At 41.1% G+C, this 22,596-nt stretch overlaps 1 protein-coding gene across 1 annotated transcript in view; it reads left to right on the top strand.

Annotated features, from left to right (window-relative positions):
- The first annotated feature begins 1,075 nt into the window (after positions 1-1,075).
- The window catches only part of LOC122478470 (probable cation-transporting ATPase 13A4), a 50,740-nt gene continuing 29,219 nt past the window's right edge, over positions 1,076-22,596 (top strand). Inside the window, exons 1-9 of the mRNA XM_043572062.1 lie at positions 1,076-1,273; positions 3,785-3,846; positions 7,711-7,861; positions 9,493-9,579; positions 9,799-9,952; positions 11,101-11,212; positions 16,636-16,760; positions 21,245-21,405; positions 22,232-22,354. Of these exons, the coding sequence (XP_043427997.1) occupies positions 1,076-1,273; positions 3,785-3,846; positions 7,711-7,861; positions 9,493-9,579; positions 9,799-9,952; positions 11,101-11,212; positions 16,636-16,760; positions 21,245-21,405; positions 22,232-22,354 (1,173 nt within the window). The remainder of the gene's footprint in view (positions 1,274-3,784; positions 3,847-7,710; positions 7,862-9,492; positions 9,580-9,798; positions 9,953-11,100; positions 11,213-16,635; positions 16,761-21,244; positions 21,406-22,231; positions 22,355-22,596) is intronic.

Genomic DNA, 22,596 nt, shown 5'->3' with positions numbered 1-22,596 from the left:
CATATTGCCCCCAATTTATCTTTGGCATTGATTTCGAGAAGTAAAATTGCTGAGTTAAAGGATGGTTGTGTGTATGCACTTTTGCTAGGTACATATTGCTAAATTTCTTTCCATGGAGATGGTACCAACTTGCATTTGCACCAGAAATTGTGAGAGTGCCTGTGTCTTCATGGCCTTGTCAACAGACTATGCTGGCAAACTTTTAGATTTTTCTAGATAGATGGGCAATGTTATATGTATTTATTTTTTTTCTTTTTTAAGGGAATAACGTGACTCTTACAGAAATGTTTCCAGAATAGTTCAAATAACTTTTTCCCTGAGCAATTTGAGAGTATGTTTCCAAACTAAGGCTCCATGACTCTTACATAGTTTAGTGTGTGTTTCTTAAAGACAAGGACATTCTCCTACATAAATGACAGTGTAGCCGTCAATATCAGGAAGTTAATATTGATATATTAATAGAAACTGATGCTCAGACCCTATTCGAATTTTCCCAGTGGTTAATCATGTTCTTAATAGAAAAGGATTTGGGATCACACAATGGTGTTGTTCAACATATCTCTTTATTTTTCAATCTTCCCTTGATTTTCATGACTTTGATTCCTTTCACTCTGATTATTTTGTAGAAAGTCTCACAATCTGGATTTGTCTGATATTTCCTAATAGTTACATTCAGGTTATGCATTTTTGGCTGGATATCACAGAAGTGATGCTATGTCCTTGTTGCTTCCTCTCAAGTGCTACATAATTTAAATTTGTCCTATTACTGGTGATGTTAATTTGGATTACTTTGCTAAATAGTACCGGCCAGGTTTCTCCACTATAAATTTACTCTTTTCCCCTTTGTAATTAATAAATATTTTGTTGAGAGATACTTTGAGACGATATAAATAAACTATCCTCATTAAATTTACCCACTAGTTGTAGTACCCGTTGCTATTTCTTGGCTAAATTATTACTTTGATGGTTGCCAAATGGTGATTTTCTATTTTTATCTTTTCTCCTACATTAATTGTAATGTTACTGTAGGAAAAAACTATCTACCAGTGATAGATAAAGCAGTCAGAGTGACTTTATGTCCCAGGAGCCTCCAGATGAGGTGGTGAAGAAAGCCCTTGATGTCATCACAATTGCGGTCCCTCCTGCTCTACCTGCTGCTCTGACCACAGGTATTATCTATGCCCAGAAGAGGCTGAAGAAGAGAGGCATCTTTTGCATCAGCCCCCAGAGGATCAATGTATGTGGACAATTAAACCTTGTCTGCTTTGACAAGGTATGTGTGTTTCACCCTCATTATCATTGCCATTTTTATCATCGTTGTCATCGGGTAGAGGCGCTTCACACTTTTCTGGGGCAGGAAACACAGGATGTGTTATCTGCCTTCCTTTTATCTCTGGTTGGATGCGTAATCTAGGAAAGGCACGTCTCGAGCTTCCAGATTCTGGGGTTTAGAAGAGGGAGAGTAGGTACTGAATAAGCGGGTCTTTGAAAGTCCTTCCAGCTCTAGTATTTTCTAAAACACAGTTAATTAAGGTAACATTCTGTCCCTCCCCAGACAAAACCACATACAAGGAACAAAACTTAAACCCTTCACTATGGTCCCTGCTTGACCACTACCATGGTCAAGAATATTGCCTAGCGTATAGTCAGTGCCCAATAAATATTTATTGGTTTAATAATGAATAAATAAATAATGGATAATAATAGACAATGATGAATAATGAATAATGCATAATGATGAATAAATAATAATTAATCATAATAAATAATGAATAAAAAAGGGAAGAATTTATTTAACTGTATTTTCCTTGGGCAGTTGCACTTGGCTATAGGAAAGCTCCAATCAAATCCTTACTGTATTTTCCCATCTGTAGTATATTGCTTAAAATTATTCTTGACTATATGCCAGTTATTCCCAACCAGCCTCTTATTCTACCTCCTCCTGAATATATTCTTTCGGTCTGGTGTCTGCCTATACTGAGTGAGGGGAGGGGCTGTGAGAGGGTAAGGCAGGGATGATGGGCTGTTTTGTGTCCAGGTCTTCATTTATAAAGGGGATTGATGACTGCAGACAGAGGTCAATGCCTTTGAAAGGAGTTTAACATTACAGTTCTCCTGGTAAGGAAAGGCACAGTCCTATGGGCCATGGGAGGAATGGCAAGTTTGGATAAGGGATCTGAGGAAATGCCTAGACCAGGGCCTTTACTGGGGTCTCTACGGGGAAGGCAGGTCAGGGCAGGGTAAACAGCTTATGACTGGCTAGTTTGAACGATTTGGGTGAGCTTTGGGCTGCAGGGTGGTCTCTGGCCCTTGGCCCCAGGATGATGAAGGCAGAGGACTATTGCCTCCTGAGGAGTAGGGGCCAGGTAGATGATTAGTTTGCATGTCAAAGGCACGCAGAGTCCCTTACTATCTCTAAGAATTGGCTAGCCCAGGAGATGGAGTCTTTCCTTAGAAAGGTTTTTTAAGATGTCAAATCATCATAATATATAGAAAATTAATACAACACAAGGGTATAATAGGCAGGTGAATATGGGCAAATGAGTGGATTTAGGAAAGCAATAGAGCCGGTGGTTTTGACCAGAGCAAGACGTCAGTAATGGGAGAGGTTTGTACACCTTTGCTATCTGGCTAAGACATTTGTACATACCTTTCAGGCAGTGCTGAACCTTTGAAAGTGGTTTTTGGTTCTGTTTTTGCTTTTTTAATTGTTGTTCTCCTTTTTCTTACTTTTGTTGTGGCAAAATGAACATTCCATAAAATTTACCGTTTTGACCATCTTTAAGTGGCTTTAAGTGCACTTACATTGTTGCGCAATCATCACCGCCATCCATCTTGAGAATTGTTCTATCTTCCCGAATGGAAACCCTGTGTCCATTAAACAGGACATTGAAGTTCTTGAGGACAGAAAAGTAATAGGATCAGAGCTATATTACATGGTTACTGGACTATCAGAGAGACCTACCACGATCAGAAGGCTAACATGGCTCTTGCCAGCATTTCTGAATTATTTTGTGATCCAATTAGCATAACAAAGAAGAATGTTCTATTTGTGGGGTCATCTCATCCCTGCACTTGGCAAAAGAAGCAGGGGTGGGACAAATCATTATGACATGAATTTGCATAAAATAAGTAATAATTAGGGGTAATTATCATAATTTGCTCTTACTCTGTCAGACATTAAATCAAGCACTTTATTTGTATTATCCAATTTGACGTTCACAATAACCTCATCCGATTATAAGCACATTGTACAGGTAAGGGCTCTGAGGTTCAGAGGGATTAAATAACTCTCCCAGGTCATACAGCTAGTGTTTTAAACGAGTCCAAGCTCTTCATCATTATCTTGTACGGAGAGAAATACCAAAAAGCACCCTCTTTAACCTAACAGGTGTCAAAGAGCAAACCACCTGTTTAGAGCAGGGAAAAAGTCTACTCCCATTACTTATTTCTGATGACCTACTTTTATCTTCTGCTGTAAAACCTGGGACTCACCCATTTTATAGCTCTTACAGGCTTACCAAGACTTTCCCATTAGATCCTCACAACCAGCCTCTGAAGTCTGTAAGACAGATACCGTTTTCTTCCTTTATCGCCAGCTTGGTGGGTGGTACAACTGGTAGGAGCCGTCCAAGCTTCTGCCGAGGACCCCAGGATTCCCACCTGACTGTGTCCTTCCTTGAGGTGCTGATTTCAGTAACGTGTTTGTGACATGTATTTCCCTGTTAAAACATACCTTAGGGGCTGTCGCTTCAGAGTAAACCGAGCTCTCGTTTCTGTTTAGACAGGCACCTTAACAAGGGATGGTTTGGATCTCTGGGGAGCTGTGCCCTGCGATAGGAGTGGGTGAGTACCTGGGACTGAATGCACTGGAGTTTCTCTTTTCCCAGAGAAAATACTCTGCATTTTCTCCTGAAAATTAATAATGAAGACATTTTGGCTTCAGAGCAGTCGGTTGCCAGAGTGCTTCATGTAATGTCTCTTTGGAGCACTTCCAAGTCTTACTGAAACATGCATAGCTCCCTACACCCTATCCCCTGCCCCATTCCACTCGCAAACCTAGGAGACAGGGGTTTCGCGTCTTTGCTAAGATGTGATTTGTAAAACCATTTTTAATTTTTTTTTAATGTTTATTTATTTTTGAGCAAGCAAGAGGGAGAGAGAGAGAGAGCAGGGGAGGGGCAGAGAGAGAGGGAGACACAGAATCCAAAGAAGGCTCCAGGCTCTGAGCTGTCAGCACAGAGCCCGAGATCATGACCTGAGCCAAAGTCAGATGCTTAACCAACTAAGCCACCCAGGCACCCTGCAAAAAATCCTAAAACTGTAATTTGCTGTCAGCATATTAGTGAGGGGCCTGAAGTTGACCCAGTGTACCTGATTTGGAGAATACCAGGACACGGTCCCTCAGGGAGGTAACATTCCTTCTACAAACTGAAGCCTTTCAGTTTGCCTGGAAGGAGAACACTGCACTGACTTGTGCACAGTGAGTTTCAGGAAGAGCAGCAGCCGTGAACCCGTAGCTAATGCACTAATTTTCCTTGGTATTGCAGTTCTGGAAACTCCACCTTTTGGGTGCAGGGCAACTCCTCCTTTCTGGCCAGAAAAGACTCGGTGTTTGGCAATTTTCAGCTCGGGGTGGTATGATTTGCATGGCTCTCTTGTGTGGCCCTCTTGTGGGCATGTCTGACATTGCACCCCCTCCCCCCCCCGTCTGCTTTTTGTGGTCACTACCTCTACTTGCGAACAGAACACGAACCATCTGACTTTTACATTTTTTTTTTAAACGAAAGTATTTCCCCGGTATCCTCACATCCTCCATCAGAAAAGCATCTAATACATAAAAGGTACATTGTGGTTCTTCTTATATGCAGGTGACCTATAATTTATCCACAAAATATTTTAATTACATGTGTGTAATACAGTCTTATATGAAAATATTATTTATAAGCAAGTCTATTTCCTGGGTTAACAAATAGATCTCAGTGCTTCTAGCCACTTTGGTCCACAGGAGAAACCTCTTATAAATATTAAACGTTCTCAAGTTCTTTTCATTTTGTCTCAAACATAGATTTAGATATAGACCTGGTCTTCCTGTTCATTTGTATGTTTCCGCTTCAGCTTCCACAAAAAATGTATGTTTTTGTTCAAATGCGTGAGCATCCTGAGAGTAGTTGGTCTTTTATTTATATTTGTGTTTCTAGTGCTGTAGCACAATACTAGGCACATGGGCACACACAAGAGGTGCTCAGCAAAAGTTTAATTAAAATGAACTTACTATGTTCCACCTTTTTTTTTTATGTTCCATCTTTTGAATGCTTTTCCACTTATTGAATTCAGGCATCTTCTTATTCACAAAACTTTCTATTTCTAAAAGTAACCTGTCAGGGGCGCCTGGGTAGCTCAGTCGGTTAAGCGGCCGACTTCAGCTCAGGTCGTGATCCCGCGGTCTGTGAGTTCGAGCCCCGCGTCGGGCTCTGTGCTGACAGCTCGGAGCCTGGAGCCTGCTTCTGTTTCTGTGTCTCCCTCTCTCTCTGCCCCTGCCCCGTCCGCGCTCTGTCTCTCTCTGCCTTTCAAAAATGAATAAATGTTAAAAAAATTTAATAAATAAATAAGTAAAAGTAACCTGTCAAATTGAAATAAAAACATTGATACAATGTTTATTATTGATTAATTAAGCCTGCTACTCTTGCTTCCTAAAAGGGAAATTTAAAATTTGAAAAGAAAGATAACATCAGAGAAAACCTACTCAATACTAGGTAGAAGTCAGCATCTGACTTACAGGCTATTAAATATCTTCTTGTAAAAGGTAAGCTCATCTTTAATAATTCTTTTCCAAAAAGTCCTGCCCAATGTGCCAGATACTTCAAGAACCATTAGAAGGCCACCTGGGCTACTTGAGCAGGATCAATCATAAACATTCAAATAAAAATACAAGGACAAGGATGAGAGAGAGTTCTATTTATTTGTTATACAAACAAGAGTTTGGCCCAGTCCCCAGGAACTCAGAATTATATATTCAGAATTACGTAGCAATGACAATATGTGTGCCATCTTAAAAATAAGATTTTTTTCCCTTAATCTGTGTTTGCTTTTCAGTGTGAGCTTAAGCATCTGTGTTAATCACGCTGCTGGTGATTGCTTAATGTGTACTAAAATACTGGGGGACGTGTTGGAAACCACTAAGACCACTTGAACTACTGATATATAATAATAAATATAATCAACAGGGTCAGTAATCAGCCAAGAGGTTTTTGAACTTGTAGGGAAACTTGAATGAGGAAGACAGGAAGAAATACGCCTGGATTATGAGTTAGCTCTGTGATGGGGAGGCTTTCAGGAATAAAAGGCTAGAGCAAACTAAGGCCATATGTAAAGAAATTCAGTGTCCATATCATGGGAAATAATAATCTGATCCTGGAGAACATGTTTTAAGACAAAATGTGACACATAAAAACTTTTCCAGTAATGAGTAATTAGGGTGGTAGAGAGGTCTGGAAACTGCACATTGGAGGCACAGCTAGAGGCCCTATGGTAACCCCAGAGGAAGAAGAGATAATAGGGCCACAGCTGAGCTGGTCCACAAATCTGAAACAAGAGCATGTAGACTCTGGCCGCTTGGAAGCACCTGCCCCTCTGAGGTCCCCCATGTACGATGGGCTGCTTTGTGGACCACCTACGATACTCCACGTGTAAGACACGACAGCAAGGCTTCAAAGGACATGCATCTAGTGAACCTGAGGCCACACTTGACTTCATCTCTGACTTAGTGAAAGAACCCTGCATGTGACAATTGGAGTTGTACCTCAGTAGGTTTTAGACGAGGCTACTTTCTATAAAAAAATGATGGTGATGATGGACGCTAGATGTCAGGATGGAAGAGGGGGACACAATGTCCTTTTCAAAAATGCTTTTTTTTTTAAAGTTCTTTATCATTGGGGCGCCAGGGTGGCGCAGTCGGTTAAGCGTCTGACTTCAGCCAGGTCACGATCTCGCGGTCCGTGAGTTCGAGCCCCGCGTCAGGCTCTGGGCTGATGGCTCAGAGCCTGGAGCCTGTTTCCGATTCTGTGTCTCCCTCTCTCTCTGCCCCTCCCCCGTTCATGCTCTGTCTCTGTCCCAAAAATAAAAATAAACGCTGAGAAAAAATAAATAAATAAATAAATAAAGTTCTTTATCATTAAAGTCTTTCGGTTTTCCAGTAACTAACTCATTCATTTATTCACTCATACATTTGTTGAGTATCTGCTGTGGGCCAAACATCAGATATGTTGGAGAGAAAGATGGAAAAATGTATGCCTGCCCCGAAGGGTTGAGTGAAGGAGATGCACATATACACACACAGCCATACAATGAGCTAGCCTGTGCTTCTCACCGCATTGGAAATGAAGTGGTCTGGTAGTTGGGGTGGTAGTGGATGTGTTTCAAACTAAGGGTGATACTTCTAGTTTTTTCTATACCTCTGGGATTAAATCAGTGCCAGAGAAAGAGCAAGGAAAAGAAAGAGTTTGAAACAAACCTCAAAGACCTTTCTCACGCTTGCTGAATTTATAGAAGAATAATGGCTAAATAAAGCATGATTAATTTGGGGGCATTAGAAGATGCATGCTAGTGTAACCATGCATGCTGCAGTAAGTTTTCAACAGATATTTACTTCCACAAGCTCCATTTGAGCATGGATGGATAGACTGAAGGCCCTTCCCTTTTCTCCTTCAGGTTCCAGGAAGTCCACAGCTTTGTGTCCGGCAGGTCTTTGCCATGGGGCCCGCTGTGTGCGGCCATGGCCAGCTGCCACTCTCTGATTCTTCTTGATGGGACCATCCAGGGAGATCCTCTGGATCTCAAGATGTTTGAAGCCACTACCTGGGTAAGATCCTGCTCTGCAGAGAACCTAAGAAGCTTCTTCAATGCCAGAGCAACACAGATTTTATCATATTCAATACTTTCAATATAGAGAGAGGTACATGCAGTAGTGATGGACAAACTAATCTAAGTCTGTTTTCCTCATCTGTACAATTTAACTAATAACAGTATCTCCATTGTGGCGTTATTATGAGGATAAATGGAATGATGCATTTAAAAAAAAATCCCTGATAGTATGCCTGGGACATTGTAAGTTAACCATATTCATGCAATTACTCTATATCTTCCAACTCTTGAGACAACATAATTGCTGTATAATTATTTTCCAACTTTTGAGCAATGTCTGGCTGTAAAGTTTTTTAGAACATGGGGATTAGGAAACAGCACTGTCTCCACTGCTTAGGATAACTCATTGTTACCAAAAGTTTTATTCCTATTAATTGAATATTGACTTTGTTTCTAAGACTGGAAGAAATAAAAAGGGAAACCGTGAAAGAGCTTTTGTTGAGATTTTGAAGTAGATTTAAGAGCAAAACGTATAGTTCAGGACCAGGTCTCTGGTTTCCCGGTTCCCGTTTTGGCTCTGCTCTGACTGCTTGACCCTGTGAAGGCATCCCTCTTGTTAAAGTGTTGGCTCCCATGACCTTAAAGCAAAAGGGTTTGCATTAGATCAGCAGTGTTCATATAAAACAAACAAACAAAATGAAATAACAGAGCTGGAATCTTTTCTCCAAAGGAAACCTATTCAGAAACATTCTATTAAAAAACCAACAGTTGGAGTTGCTGTGGTTGACATAGAAGATAGACTCTGTGTAGTACAGGAAACACTCGCCACAAGCCCACTCCTACTCCCGGAAGCCCTGTGCAGTTCTAGGCCTCAGTGATCCCCGCGTGCTACCCTGCTAAAGGAGACAGTCTCTAGGGTCCCTTCCAGCGCTAGTGGGATATGGCTCTGTAGCAGTCTGATGTCACTCTGCCAGTCCCCCCATTTCTTCTGGGTTACTGTTTTTCTGTATCTTTAAGTAGGAATTACCATTTCCTTTCTGAGATTATTTCAGCTGCTGGATGATATGATTACAAAGCATTTTGACATCTTTGGGTAAAAGGTTCCTTTGACTATAATTTAGGGTTATTATTACACCAATTACTGAGCGTTTACTGAACGCTAGCCATGTACATCACAGTCCCTGCCCTGCCTGGCCCTGAGGACTATCGATTCAAATTAGACAGAGAAGGAAGGGTGGGAACAGTGTCGAACTCCGGGAAAACAAAGACAGTATGGTGCTTGCCTCACACAAGCCTGCCTCTTCATGCCCACTATTTTCAAGTTAAGCTTTTCAGAAGCGGAGAATGAACCTTTATGCAGCACATTCCAACAGAGAAAGCAGGATAAATTGCATGAATAATTCAGAGGTGTCTGCCTTGCAAGTTCTGTGGCATTTCCAATGCACTCCGCCCCCCCCCCCCAGCCCCGTGGCAGAATAAGTCTGGTTCACCTCCATCTGACTGAGGGAGGTGACACTGAGAATATATCAAGGTGGCCTGAGGATTTTCTCAAAGAGGGGGTTTGAGCGTGGTATCAGTGGACGAATAAGAACTGAATCTCTACAAAGAAATATCCCATTTGTGAAACAGGAGATGGCGGTTTCTGGGGACGATTTCCACATCAAGGGAGTGCCAGCACATGCCATGGTGGTTAAGCCCTGCAAAACAGCCAGCCAGGTAAGCCTTGCCTGCTATCTGCCCCCAAATGCCCAGACTCAAAGGGAAATTTTTGAAGGGAAAATTTTGAAGACAGACGTGTCTTCTTTAAATTCCATAGGTGAAATTGCTAAGACCTTGCTTCCCGTATTTGCTAAAATAAGAATTGAGGGAGTAGTGAACTCTGACTAGCTAGAAGCTATGTTGGTATGTCCCTCTCCATTCCCCCTCCCTCACCAGGTCCCGGTGGAAGGAATTGCAATCCTGCATCTGTTCCCATTCTCATCAGCACTGCAGAGGATGACAGTCATTGTCCAAGAGATGGGGGGTGACCGGCTGGCATTCATGAAAGGTGCACCGGAAAGGGTGGCCAGCTTTTGCCAACCTGAGACAGGTAAGCGAATAGACTTGTGATTCAACAGACGGATCTGTTATTTCCAGCCTAAATGTGTCCCATCAGCACATGATCTATAAATTTAATTGCCTACTGGCCGTTGCTAATTCGGAAACCCAACTGGCATCCCAAACTCAATACTTCTCTTTCTCACTTCCTGTCTTTTCCATCTTGGTGAATGGTATTAAGAATTTCTGCCGCTACTCCCAATTTAGGACTCAACCCTGATTCCTCCCTCTCTTTCAGAGCCTCTATTTTATCAATTGCTAATCCATGGCCCTCTCATTCCATCCACCCAGACCCTCATCACCTTTCCCCTGGATCACTTCAGTGTTTGGTGAATCCTGGTCCCAGGTTCCCCTACTCTGATTCACCCTTCATACTGTGGCCAGATAGGTTTTTCCACCACATAGTATAACCGTGTTGTCACTTTCATGCTGCTATTCTTTCGGTCACTTCCCATAGGTTCCAGGATAGTCTCAGACTCCTTTAGGATCACACATAAGTCCTTCATGATCTGGATCCTATCACACTTTCCAGATATGCCTTGCCACTCCTATCCTCTCTCCTCATGCTTCCCCCGAGCTGAACTCACTACTCAAGTCTTGCTGTCTTGTGTCTCTATGTTTGAGCATATGATGCTCCCTTGGCCAAAATGCCTTTCCCTTCCTTCATCTACCCACTTCCCGGCAGTATGATACAAGCACCTCGAAATGTTTCTATAGCACACAGCAATTGCTTAGATCTCATTGCACTGGCAATGATCTCATTCCACTGGTTGTTACTAACCCGACAGAGATCTTTAAAGCAGGGTCTGCCGTTCAGTCTCTGTAGAGCCAGTATCTGACACATACATGGTAAGTAGACTCTCAATGAATGCTTGCTGGTCAAACTGGAGAAAAAAGAATTACACACGTTTCCCATCTTTTTTTCTTTTTTCTTTTTTGGTCCTGCTTTTTTCTCATTTCAGCTTCACTGGATCCCAACCCTGACAGTATAATTATATCTAGGGTTCTCACTGACTTATTTGTGTATCTTTTACGAGGTGTGTTTTCTTGGGAAAGAGTTGGATCTGTTTGTAAAGAATTTTTCCACCGGTATCAGCGGAATAAATGTTGCATACTAATCTTGCCTTATTTTCTGAACAGTACCAACTAGTTTTGTTAGTGAACTTCAGATTTACACGACACAGGGCTTCCGGGTCATAGCACTGGCCTACAAGAAGCTAGAAATGGATCATCACACCACTGCCTTCACCAGGTAAGTAGGGAGGATTTGATAAAGCGGAATGGGTTGCTGGGCAGTGGACTGGGCAGTGGACTGAACAACACAGCTTGCTGGATTGGTGTGCATAAAATGTCTCTAAACTTGGTAAACAGGGATATAGTCATCCCTGTCCTGCCTCAGCCACAAAGCTGATGTGAACACTGGGAGAATTTCTGAGAAAAAACTGTATAAACTATAAAATATGACATCATTGTACAGCTTTGTAAAAATAAACATAGGAAATTAACTGTTTCAGAGAGTTTGAAATGGTGGTGACGACCCTGTTTTGAAACAAATACAAGTAGCTCATTTTTTGTTAGAGTTAGCAAATTAGTTGCTAGAAAACATAACATCTGTCTGAAAAACAATTGATAAATTTGCAACTTAATGAAACAAATGAACAGAGCTTAGACTTACACAGAATCAGAAGAGCCATTCAGGAGGTAGTTTTGAGATGTAAAAGAGGTGCCTAAAAACTAAAATGGACTCAAGTATTTATGCGCTCAAATTTGTTGTTGTATTTTCCACCATTTATAGGCTACCTTGTTTATTTCACCTTCACTGCCATGTCCAGTACTCCGTGTCAGCTTCTGGGGGTAACACTGCTGTGGAGATAATCAGGACTTATTTTGTTATTTTGAATCTTGAATTTGGGAGGTCTAACATACTTGTGCTCAATCCTATCAGATTCAACACTCCTATTGTCATTATATTTTGTACCACTTCCTTTAAAATGAAATTCATATGTAATTTGATTGGCACGTATTTTCTATAAAAATTGGGGCGTCTGAGTGGCTCAGTTGGTTGGGTGTCCAACTTCGGCTCAGGTCATGATCTCACGGTTTGTGGGTTCAAGCCCCGCGTCGGGCTCTGTGCTGACAGCTCGGAGCCTGGGGCCTGCTTCGGATTCTGTGTCTCCCTCTCTTTCTGGCCCTCCCCGACTCATACTCTGTCTCTCTCTGTCTCTCAAAAATAAATAAAAATGTAAAAAAATAAATAAATAAAAATAAAAAAAATAGAAATAAAGACCATGCCCTGTGATATAGTAAACATAGAAGCAAACGTGCAATTCATGACAAAAAGTCATATTCCAGTGAATGCTCAGCTGACTCCACTAAATCTAAATGAAGCGATATGTTGCTTGCCCCTGTGTGCGGAATCACTGGGATGACTGATACAGGTGCATTTACATATTGGAGTTGCAAATACTGCCAGCAGTCTTGCTTGCTGTCAGCGAGGTGACTCTGAAATGGTTACAAACACTTGGTAAAACTGAATCAAACAGTACAATCTCTTCTCACTTTACATGGCAGTTACATTTCTGAAAAATTCAATAGAATAACAAAAGTGTGCAAAAAATACTTTGTGTTTATATGTAAAACACAGCACGGGGGAAGTATAACAATTTATATTTGTTTAATATAATATTAGTAGTATTAGATATGCTATAATAACACAGTATGCCATATAGTATAATAATAGTACATTATAAACAGTATAAGCCAGTACTGAAAGTATAAATGATTTTTTAATGTCCATGAATGGATGACCTGTAAAACATTCAAGAGGCATGTGAGATGCAGGGGAATTCTTCATGGTGCATTGGTCATTGCAGGAAATCTTGCTTGGATGCCTACAAGGTTTCCAAAATGCCTTCTAGAGGCAGCACCCCTCCTGCTGAAAACCACCAACAGGGTCCAACTGTGTCACTTCGTGAATGGATAGTGGGGTCCAGAGGGGGAAATGGCTCATCAAAGATTACTGAGTATTGGAGTCCTGAGGCCGGCTTAGATTGATCCTGAAAACTCGGGCTATTACAACTCTGGGTATTTGTTGTAATTTAATTGACTCGGGCCATTAAAGTTACTCAAGTCAGAGAGCTAAGAGTGTGAACTTTGAGACTGGATCTCACATTTGAAAGAAAGAAACAAACAAACTTGGGGTCAGGTTGTGGCAGAATTGGGAATGGAACTTTGTTTCTTGAGAACCCATTGACAGATATATATTAAGACTCTGGCTATTATGCTGCCATTTCTAATGATGATAAATAGTTGCATATCTACCAGTTTCAAACTCATGATTTTTGAGCTGGTGCGTATAACAATGCACTAATGGTGAAGACGGATAACCAATAGGGAATTGTGAGGGCTGTGGCACACAGGAGAGTACATGCCTGGGCTAACAGCATTGAAATTCCAACGTTTCAAAGTCTGGCAAGATCTAAACCCTTATAGGATCCCATAGGATCTAATCTTAGGTTGTCAATTTGCCCCTCCTGTGCTAAAGCCACATCACCATACATCTACTCCTAGCTTCGTTAATTTACCTAAACTTTGCTAATCTCTAATTAGAGCAGAAAATTTTTTCTAGGGTGTGCGTGTGTGTGTGTGTGCGTGCATGCGTGCAGAGTGCTTCCAACCCTGATACCATAATTTCTTTGAGGGTTCTCAGCCCACTTTTTGCATATTTCAACCTTTAAAAACAGCCTGGATTCCAAGGACAGGAAATGTAATCTCATGGATGACAATATCCCCTTTGCATCACATTCCCCATTCTTGATTATTTTTAGATGCATCAAGAGGAGATATACTGTCTGTTCAGGAAGTAGGAAAAAATAGCTCACTATTCCAGGTTGCAGAGCTTCAGATCCCTCAAGAGACCACTTCTTCTCTACTTCTTGATTTATATTGAAACTCATGAAAAGAAGAATCATGTAGTGTTAGGGCTAGAAGAGATCTTGGAGATCCATTAGTTTTACTACCTTCTTTTACAAAAGAAGAAGTAGATTACCAGACAGAGAAAGTGATTTGCCCATGATCACACAGCAAAGGTAGTGGCAGATCTGGGTTATGAACTAGTTAATATCCTGATTACTGTGCATGGAAACCTATGAAGGCCATGTGCCGGGGGAACCAGAAACATGAGTGCCGGGATAGGCTGCAGACTACATCAGGTGGCTGACTCTGTGGCCATTTTCTTGACCCAACCTGGTGCCTTGTGGTTGGCTTATGTCATATCTCTGAAAATAGCCAAAGCCTGAGGTTTGGATACGAGGGCCACTAGAAAGTTTGGAGGACCTCGTTCAGTCATCAACTAAGTTATCCTTCAAAGAGCAGTGCAAATATCCCCTGTTCCAGGAAAGTTTCTCCAATCACTGTACCCAGACATGATTACACCTTCCTATCTGACTCCATAGGACCATTATTTGTACCTCTTGGTACTTTTCCCAGCCTTCCATACAAACGAGGCAATCAAGTCTAATCTTTTCCTCCTGGTTAAATGTGAAATCCCCAGAATTAGGGGCTACTATAGTTTCTGTACATTCTCTCCCCCTTCTCCTTAGCCCTGTTCCTTGCCCTCATTTAGGTATTCAGTGTTCATTTAGGTATTTATGGTCATTCACTTGACAAACTGACTGGCTTTGCTTTCCATAAAAACTCTTCTGGCAGCAGAATTTCTGAAAGAGAAAATACATTTTCCTCGGCTGCTTGTCAAAGAGAAAAAAAAAAAGGTCACATCAGGCATCAAAGCATTTCAACTAAGGGAACCCTGGCTGAGCACTTCCTCTGTTGGGCACCGCGCACGTGTTGTTGAGCCTGTCTCTGAACTAGGCAGGCTTGCCCTCAGGTTGTTGAGACAGATCAGATAACAAAGAATGGCAAGAGGTATATAAACAAACAAAATGTGTGCTACGCTGTGCTAGAGGTATGATCCTGAGGGAGCAATTATATTTACCCCCATGGGAAGGTTTTTATGGGGACGGGCCTGTGAATTGGGCCTCGGAATAAAAACAGGCAGGGTTTCTTCAATGGCAGATCATGGTGAACTTACAACCTTTTCCGTGAAGAAAGAATGTCTCATGGCAGTTCAGAGCCAATGTTTAGAGATGGTTGAGTACAGAACATAGCCATGGTGGCTGGTCCACCTTGTCAGGAGGTTAGGGTAGGTGAAGAATTTAGTGATAGGTAAAGCTGGAGAGGTAGTTTGGAACCAGATTATGGAGAGATTTCAATGCCAGGTTCAGAAGACTGGGGAATGCCTGGGGCGAGTAGTGCAAACTGTGCCCACTTCTGACCACTCTGGTGGAGGTGTTAGCAGGGTCCTAGAAGCATGACTAACTCTAGTTGATGCCGCTGGCTGACAGGAGACCCAGCTCTGAGACGCCCGTGGCAAGTAGGGCAAGGTGGGTCCTGCTGGGTGCTGCTTTCACCCATATTTCAGACAGAATTAGGCAATGCTGGTATGTTGCTCTTGTGTCTGCTAGAGGTGTCTGGGTCTCAGATAAATGAATCATGGCAGAATTTTTGGAGCTCCAACCCCAGATATACTTCCCTGCACTTAATCCTGTGGAATGTCTTGGAAATTTTACTGAGGTGGACGGGAGCCTCAGAAGCCCCTCTTCTTTCCAGAAACATTCATACCATATGCAGAAGAACAATGCTCTCTGCTGAGGGAGGAAGAGAGGGAGGAGCTTGGCTTTAAAATAGGGGCTCTTTTGGGGTGCCTGGGTGGCTCAGTTGGTTAAGCATCTGACTCTTGGTTTTGGCTCGATCATGATCTCAAAGTTTGTGAGTTTGAGTCCCACATCAGGCTCTGCATTGGCAGTGCAGAGCCTGCTTGGGGTCCTCTCTCTCTCCTCTCCCCCAGCCCCTACCGCCCCACTTGTGCTGTCTCTCTCAAATAAATAAACTAAATAAATACATAAATAAAAATAAAAGAGGGGCTGTTTTCTGAGTCTGAGAACTCCTGGGGCTAAAATAATATTGCATATAGGCTTGGATTCAGGAGAGACTAGCATTTTGTTTTATTGTTCTTGAGTCTCACTTGCTTTTCATGTTTCCATTCTAGAATACCTCTCTGGGGGTTGCTAACAGGTGAGGTGTTGGAAACCAGACTAGCCACAGCAGAAAGAAGACTTGGGGTCATTTAGTTCATTCTCTAGGAAGGTTAAAGCAAATGTTTTGTTTAATAAATACTCTCTCTTCCAATTGATTCAGTCAGAGCAAATGTCTCAGTATCCTTCATGTCCCTTCCTGTCTTCTTTCTGCAGATTTACGGGCACATATTTGGTTTTTAAGGAATGGTGCTTAAGTGGGTGAATGGGAACCACTTCTGATAGAATCATATTTGCCTTTGCTTTGGTTTTGCTTCCCCTAAGAAAGACCACATTGTGCTATTTCTTTTTTTTTTTTTAATTTATTTATTTTGAGAGAAAGAGAGAACCAGCAGAGGAGAGGGTGACAGAAAGGGAGAGACAGAATCCCAAGCAGGTTCCATGCCATCAGTGTGGAGCCCAACGTGGGGCTCAATCTCATGAACCAATGACTTGAGCCAAAGTCAAGAGTCGGATGTTTGACTGAGCCACCCGGGCGCCCCCATATTGTGTTATTTCTGTTCAATTATATATATGTTTCCAGGGACAAAGTAGAATCAGACCTGATATTTCTGGGATTGCTCATCTTGGAGAATCGGTTGAAAGAAGAAACAAAACCAGTTCTGGAAGAGCTCATCTCTGCCCGGATAAGGACTGTAATGATCACAGGTATATAACAAAGTTGTACATGGAAACAGAAAGAATTTGATGTAGAAATAGACAAGATCCATTCATTTCACAAAGACTGTTGACTACCTACTGTGGGTGGGACACCATTCTAGGTGTTGGAGATCTGCAACAGAAAAGGCAAAATTACTGCTCTCACCAAGTTTCTATCCAGGTGGGATGAGATAGAAAATCAATCAGTTGATCAAACAAGCAGCTGGCAATAAGAGTTATGAGGTACATAAAACAAAACAGGGTGATGTCTTAACTGGCTACTTTATATGTGGTGTCCTCTCTGAGAAAGGCCATTTGAAATAACCCCTGACTGACAAGAAGATGTGGGTCAGGCACAGATGACAATTTTTATTAAATGTTAGTAGGAAGAGAAATGCTTAGTCAGCATGGTGTGTAAACTACCCTGAAGGCCCATTTATTGTTCTGGTGGTAAAAAAAAAACAAAAACAAAACAAACACAAAAACAAAAAACTGTCCCCTGTGCTTCTCTCAAACCCCAAATCAAGGGAGTGGTGAGAAAGGATCATGCAAGAAAAGTGTGTGAAATTTCTTAATGAATGCTTCTTAGTGGAGAATAGATCATTTCCTCATGTGTTCAAATTTAAGTGTGTGCCTTTCTTTCCCGGCTTTCCAGTCAGGTGCATTGAACTCTGATAGTTGTGTCGCCAAGGTACACTATTTCTCCACCAGAGCCCTTATTCCCCAGCCCATTTCCCCTGAATCCAGCTTCACTGTGGGAAGCTCTAGGATACTTCTACTTTCTCCTCTGTACCTCCCATCTCCCATTCTACCCCACAATACAAGAGACTTAGGGGTCCCTTTTACCTTCTTCCTTTTTAGTCCCTCAATCCAACTTGTAGGTATTGCTGAGCTAATTTATTACTTAGAATTGCCCTTACATCATGACCCGTCTGTTTCAAAAATCTTTTTTTAGCACTTATTTTACACATTTCCGTAATCTATCCTTAGTATTGAGATTTAGATAGAATAAGGACACATCACTCTGTACCCCGCTTCTTCACTTCTTCACTCATATTGGAATTTCTGTTCTGTTTCTTTGCTTGCTGGGTTAAATTTTTCTTCTCAAGGTTTGTCCTTGGATAGGATAGAAGGATGTTATGCTCTCTAATTTCTTACATACCCTGGAGTATCTTTCTTGGCTCTGACAGGTGAATGCCCTCTTGTCTGGGTGTAGGATTTGGGGGTTAGAGTCCTGTTTTTTCCTTAATGATCTCTAGGTGTTATTACAAGTCCAATGCCAGTCCACTGTAGGTAATTTGTTCTCTTCTGTATATTGTCCTTTTCTTCAACTTTGGAGTTTACAAATACTACCAGAGTATGTCTATATGTTTGTCTTTTTGTCCCATTGATTTCATTAATTAATTAAAAGTAAACACTTTTAATCTATCTTCTTCCTGTCAAGGAAAGTTCTTCTATTGTTCATTTAATTATGGCCTTTGCTCTGTCTCTTCCTTTTTCCCTTCTGGAATTTCTGTTATTCACATGATAGGCTTTCTGGATTTATCTTCTCAGTCTCTTATCTTTTTTCTTGTTATTCTCATATTTTTATAATTTGCCTCCATGTTTTAAGATTTTTTTTGCATCCAGTTTTTGCAAACCATAAACTCAGGTTCCAAAGATGACCATTATCTTCTTCAAATTACCTCTTAATGTTGAGATCTGAAATCACGTTTTGGGGTGGGAATAGCTCTAGAAAACCTTTTTTAAGGGGGGGGCATTAGAGGAGAAGGGCTACATTTGAGTTTTCTTAAGTGCACTTATTATTTTTAATGAGATAATGCAAAGTTTTTTTCTTTAATGTGTATTTATTTTTGAAAGAGAGAGAAAGAGTGCATGCGAGCAGGCGTGGGAGGGTCAGAGAGTGAGGGAAACACAGAATCTGAAACAGGCTCCAGGCTCTGAGCTATCAGCACAGAGCCTGAGGTAGGGCTTGAACCCACAAACCGTGGTGAGATCATGACCCGAGATGAAGTCGGACACTTAACAGATTGAGCCCCCGCAAGGCTCCCGGAGTTACTGCAGGTTTTATCTATCTCCAACAACTGCTCTATTTTGTCTGTCATGTGTTGTTCTGGTTGTTCTGCCTGATATTTTCCTGTCTAGCTTCTGAGACTTCTAAAATAGGTTGTTATATTCTCTGTCAGATGACTGAGGCTCAGGCGTGGAACTTCTCAGGTAGTGGATGGCAAAAGTGTCCTGTGCTGCAAAGCAGCCCAACTACTGGTGACCTGCTGAGGCATTGTGGACACTTCTTAGCTCTCAGGGCTCTGGCCTCAGGGTAGAGAAACTCCTGCCCACTGTTAGCTCTTCTGGGCTTCCTCATACGTACTTTGGTAGAGACCTGAAGAAAGCCATGTTAGGGATAGGCAGTCAGATGTTATTTATTGTTCAGTGGTTGCTCTAGGAATCACATCTGTACCTACCCTGTCAAGAAGGCTTACAACCATGAACGTCCTTTGCCTTCTCTCCTTTATGTTATGGTTGTCGCGTATATGACAATGAAAACCCCACCATACCATGCTAAGGTTTTCACTTTCAATAGGCACGAGTTACACACAAATGGAAGAAAAATAGACTTTTATATTTACCGAGATCTTCATTATTTCTGTTGCTATGTTTTTATTCCTAATGTTAGAAGTTTCCCTCTGGTGTCCTTTCCTTTCAGCCTAAAGAACTGTTAGCATTTCTTTTTGAGTATGTCTGCTAGCAACAAATTATCTTAGTTTCCCTTCCTCTAAGAATGTCTTATCTCTCCTTCCTTTCTGAAGGGTACTTTCAGAGCTTCACAGTTCTTTCTTCAGCACTTCAAAGATATTTCACTGTCATTTTGCCTCCATGTTTTTTGATGACAAATCTGTAATAATTTGAATAATCATTCCCTAATATATAATGTGTTATTTTCTCTTGCCATTTCTAAGGTATTTTCTTTATCTTTGTTTTTAGAAGTTTGATTGTAATGTTTCTGGGTATGGTTCTCATTGAGTTTATCTTACTGGGATTCGCTGGGCTTCTTAAATCTATGAATTTAAATCTTTTACCGTATCTGGGAACTTATCTGCTTTATGTCTTCAAAATATTTTCTCCTGTTTTGATTCCTTTCTCCTTTCCTTCCTGGACTCTAATCACATGACTGTTGCCATTCTCCAGTCTCTGTTCTTTTGTTTTTTTAATTTTCTCTCCGTTTTTCAGATCATATAATTTCTACTTACCTATCTTCAAATTCACTGCCTCCTCCTCCTGTCACCTCTATTCGGCTTTTGAGAGCATCCAAGGAATTTTTTATTTCAGTTATTATATTGTTCAATTGTAAAGCAGTCATTTGGTTCTTATTTATAGAGTATATATATTTTATTTCTCTTAAGAACTTCTATCTTGTCGTTTATTTTAAGAATGGTAGCCTTTACCTCATGGAGGACACTTATAACAGCTGCTTTAAGAACATTGGTAATTCTAGCATCTGGGTCATCCTGGTACAAGCAATGGTTGATTGTCTTTTCTTTTCTTGAGAATTGACCACATTTTCCAGGTGTTTTGTAGGTTGACTTTCTTGAACATTTAAAATATTATAGTGTGAGATTTCGGATCTTGTTAAAATCTCCTGGAGAATGGTGAGGGTGATTTTTGTTTGTTTGAGCAAGCAAAACTCTAGGACATGGGAGGTGATTCATATCCTAGTTCAATTCTTGAGGCTTCTACTCTCCTTCCCTGGGTTTGTTCTGCACATGCACAGCTCTGGGTTGAGTTCACACAGTAAGTTAGTCTTGTTGTCTAGCTGTCTCCTTTCCAGGGTCTGCCCCATAGTTCTTCAGCCTTCAAGCTTTTTCTTTTTCTAGTTTCTCTGGTCAGAAAGACTAAGTGTCTTTTGGAGTTGTATTTAGCATCCTTCACAGCGCTGGGACTGGGGTTCACACTCAGGTCACACATGTGAGAAAAAAATAAAACCAACCATATCACCACCTTGTAGATTATTTCTCCAAATTTGACTCCCTTCCACATTCTACCTGCTTTTGTTTACTTTTCAAAGTCCTCAGATAGTTGCTTTTTGTATTTTTCCCATAGTTTCCCATTGTAATCAGTGGGAGAGATAGGTTTTAGTGGTCTTACTCCAATTCGGCTGAAAGTGGAAACACCTGGGACTATATTAAATCAGTAGGGTTTTGATAAATGTTTACCAAGCTGAAAAATGATGGAAATAGATTTGAATTTTGCCTTTTTGTTTTTTCTTTCCACTCTCTGGAAAAACTGGTGGGTTATGAAGGAACCAGATAAAAAGCAATAAGAATCACGAAAGGGATCATGGATTCATGGAGAATCAGCATGAGAGAGACTTAGAAATTATTTCTTTTCACACCTAAAATAAATTCTGGACTCCTTACCCTAGTTTTCCAGGCCCTGCATGAATTGGTTCTATCTTTTCAACCTCACCTTGCTATACCCTTCCTTTCTTATAGGTGACAATCTTCAGACTGCAATAACAGTGGCCAGAAAGTCTGGAATGGTTTCTGAAAGCCAACAAGTCATTCTGATTGAAGCGAATGAAATCACTGGGTCTTCGTCAGCATCTGTATCTTGGAAATTAGTAGAAGAGAAGTCCATTGCATACAGCAATCAGGTACACCTAAAAACAGACTTATCTAAGTTGACTCATAGTGTCGGCTTCTGAGCAGCTTTGACTGGCAGAGATGTACAGGTGACCTAGGGTCAACATATTTCCCCAAATGTCTAATACCTATGCAGTTCGAAGAATTCATATCCATTTCTCACACTGTTCCTACTGAGCTTTAATGTATAGTGCCGTCGTGGGTCCTGGAAAGGATCCATTATTTTAAGTGTAATAATGTTGTTGGCCCTATGGAGAAAGAATGTAGTAAGGGGGGCTGTGAATCTAATTACTCATCCTCCTCTTGCTTGCTAACCATCCCACTGGGTCCTAAGGAGATTTAGTCCCTGGGAGAGAAACTGCTGTGCACATTGGAAAATTTGACTATGTCTTTGCGCTGGGGAAAAAAAAGTTTTATCCATGTATTCCCAATCATTCAGTATCCTATCTCTATTGTGTCCTTGTGGAACAATATTAATTCTGTAAGAAAAAAAAATGGTAAGTTCTCACTTCAGGGAGAGATTTGTTAAGGTGTAGTGCTTTGTATTTTACACTTGAAATGTGTGAAATGTGCTCTTCTCTGGGACTCACCAAGATCAAATCAGGATGAGAACAGGACATGAGTGTTATTCTCCTATTCACTAGAGGCTGTGATGTGCAAAGATTGATCCAGCCAAGACAAAGTGTTTCTCTGAGGAATTGGTGCTGGAGTGTGACTCTTAAAGAGAGACCCCAGTCTCTCTTAAAGAGAGAGGCCAGTCGTCACTGACTCTGATATACTTGTGGTCCTTTACCACTCTATCAAGTGTCTAAAATAACTTGTGTTTTGCTTTTGCAGGATAATTACATTAATATCAAGGAAGAAGTCTCTGATCATGGCAGAGAGGGAAGTTACCATTTTGCCTTAAGTGGAAAATCCTTTCAGGTTATAAGTCAACATTTCAGTAGCCTACTCCCAAAGGTAAGTTCTAAGAGGGTATCAGTCTCCCACACTCTCCCAATAAAGATGCCAATGAAGTCACTTACAGAGCATGTTCTTAAGTAATTTCAAACTTTTAAGTAGGTAAGAAATACCTATTGAATATGTCATAAAGGGGCAAAAACATTTTGTTGTCTCATTTCTAGATAGGTTTAAAATTAGTAAATTTGATTAGCCCATTTCTCACCATCTAGAGAAATAAAGTATTAGGAGCTTCTCAAGTC

This window comes from Prionailurus bengalensis, unplaced genomic scaffold, assembly GCF_016509475.1.
Source record: "Prionailurus bengalensis isolate Pbe53 unplaced genomic scaffold, Fcat_Pben_1.1_paternal_pri Un_scaffold_70, whole genome shotgun sequence".
NCBI classification, from domain to species: domain Eukaryota; kingdom Metazoa; phylum Chordata; class Mammalia; order Carnivora; family Felidae; genus Prionailurus; species Prionailurus bengalensis.
Note: the sequence above shows the minus strand (reverse complement) of the source record. Positions and strands in the feature narration are given on the sequence as shown.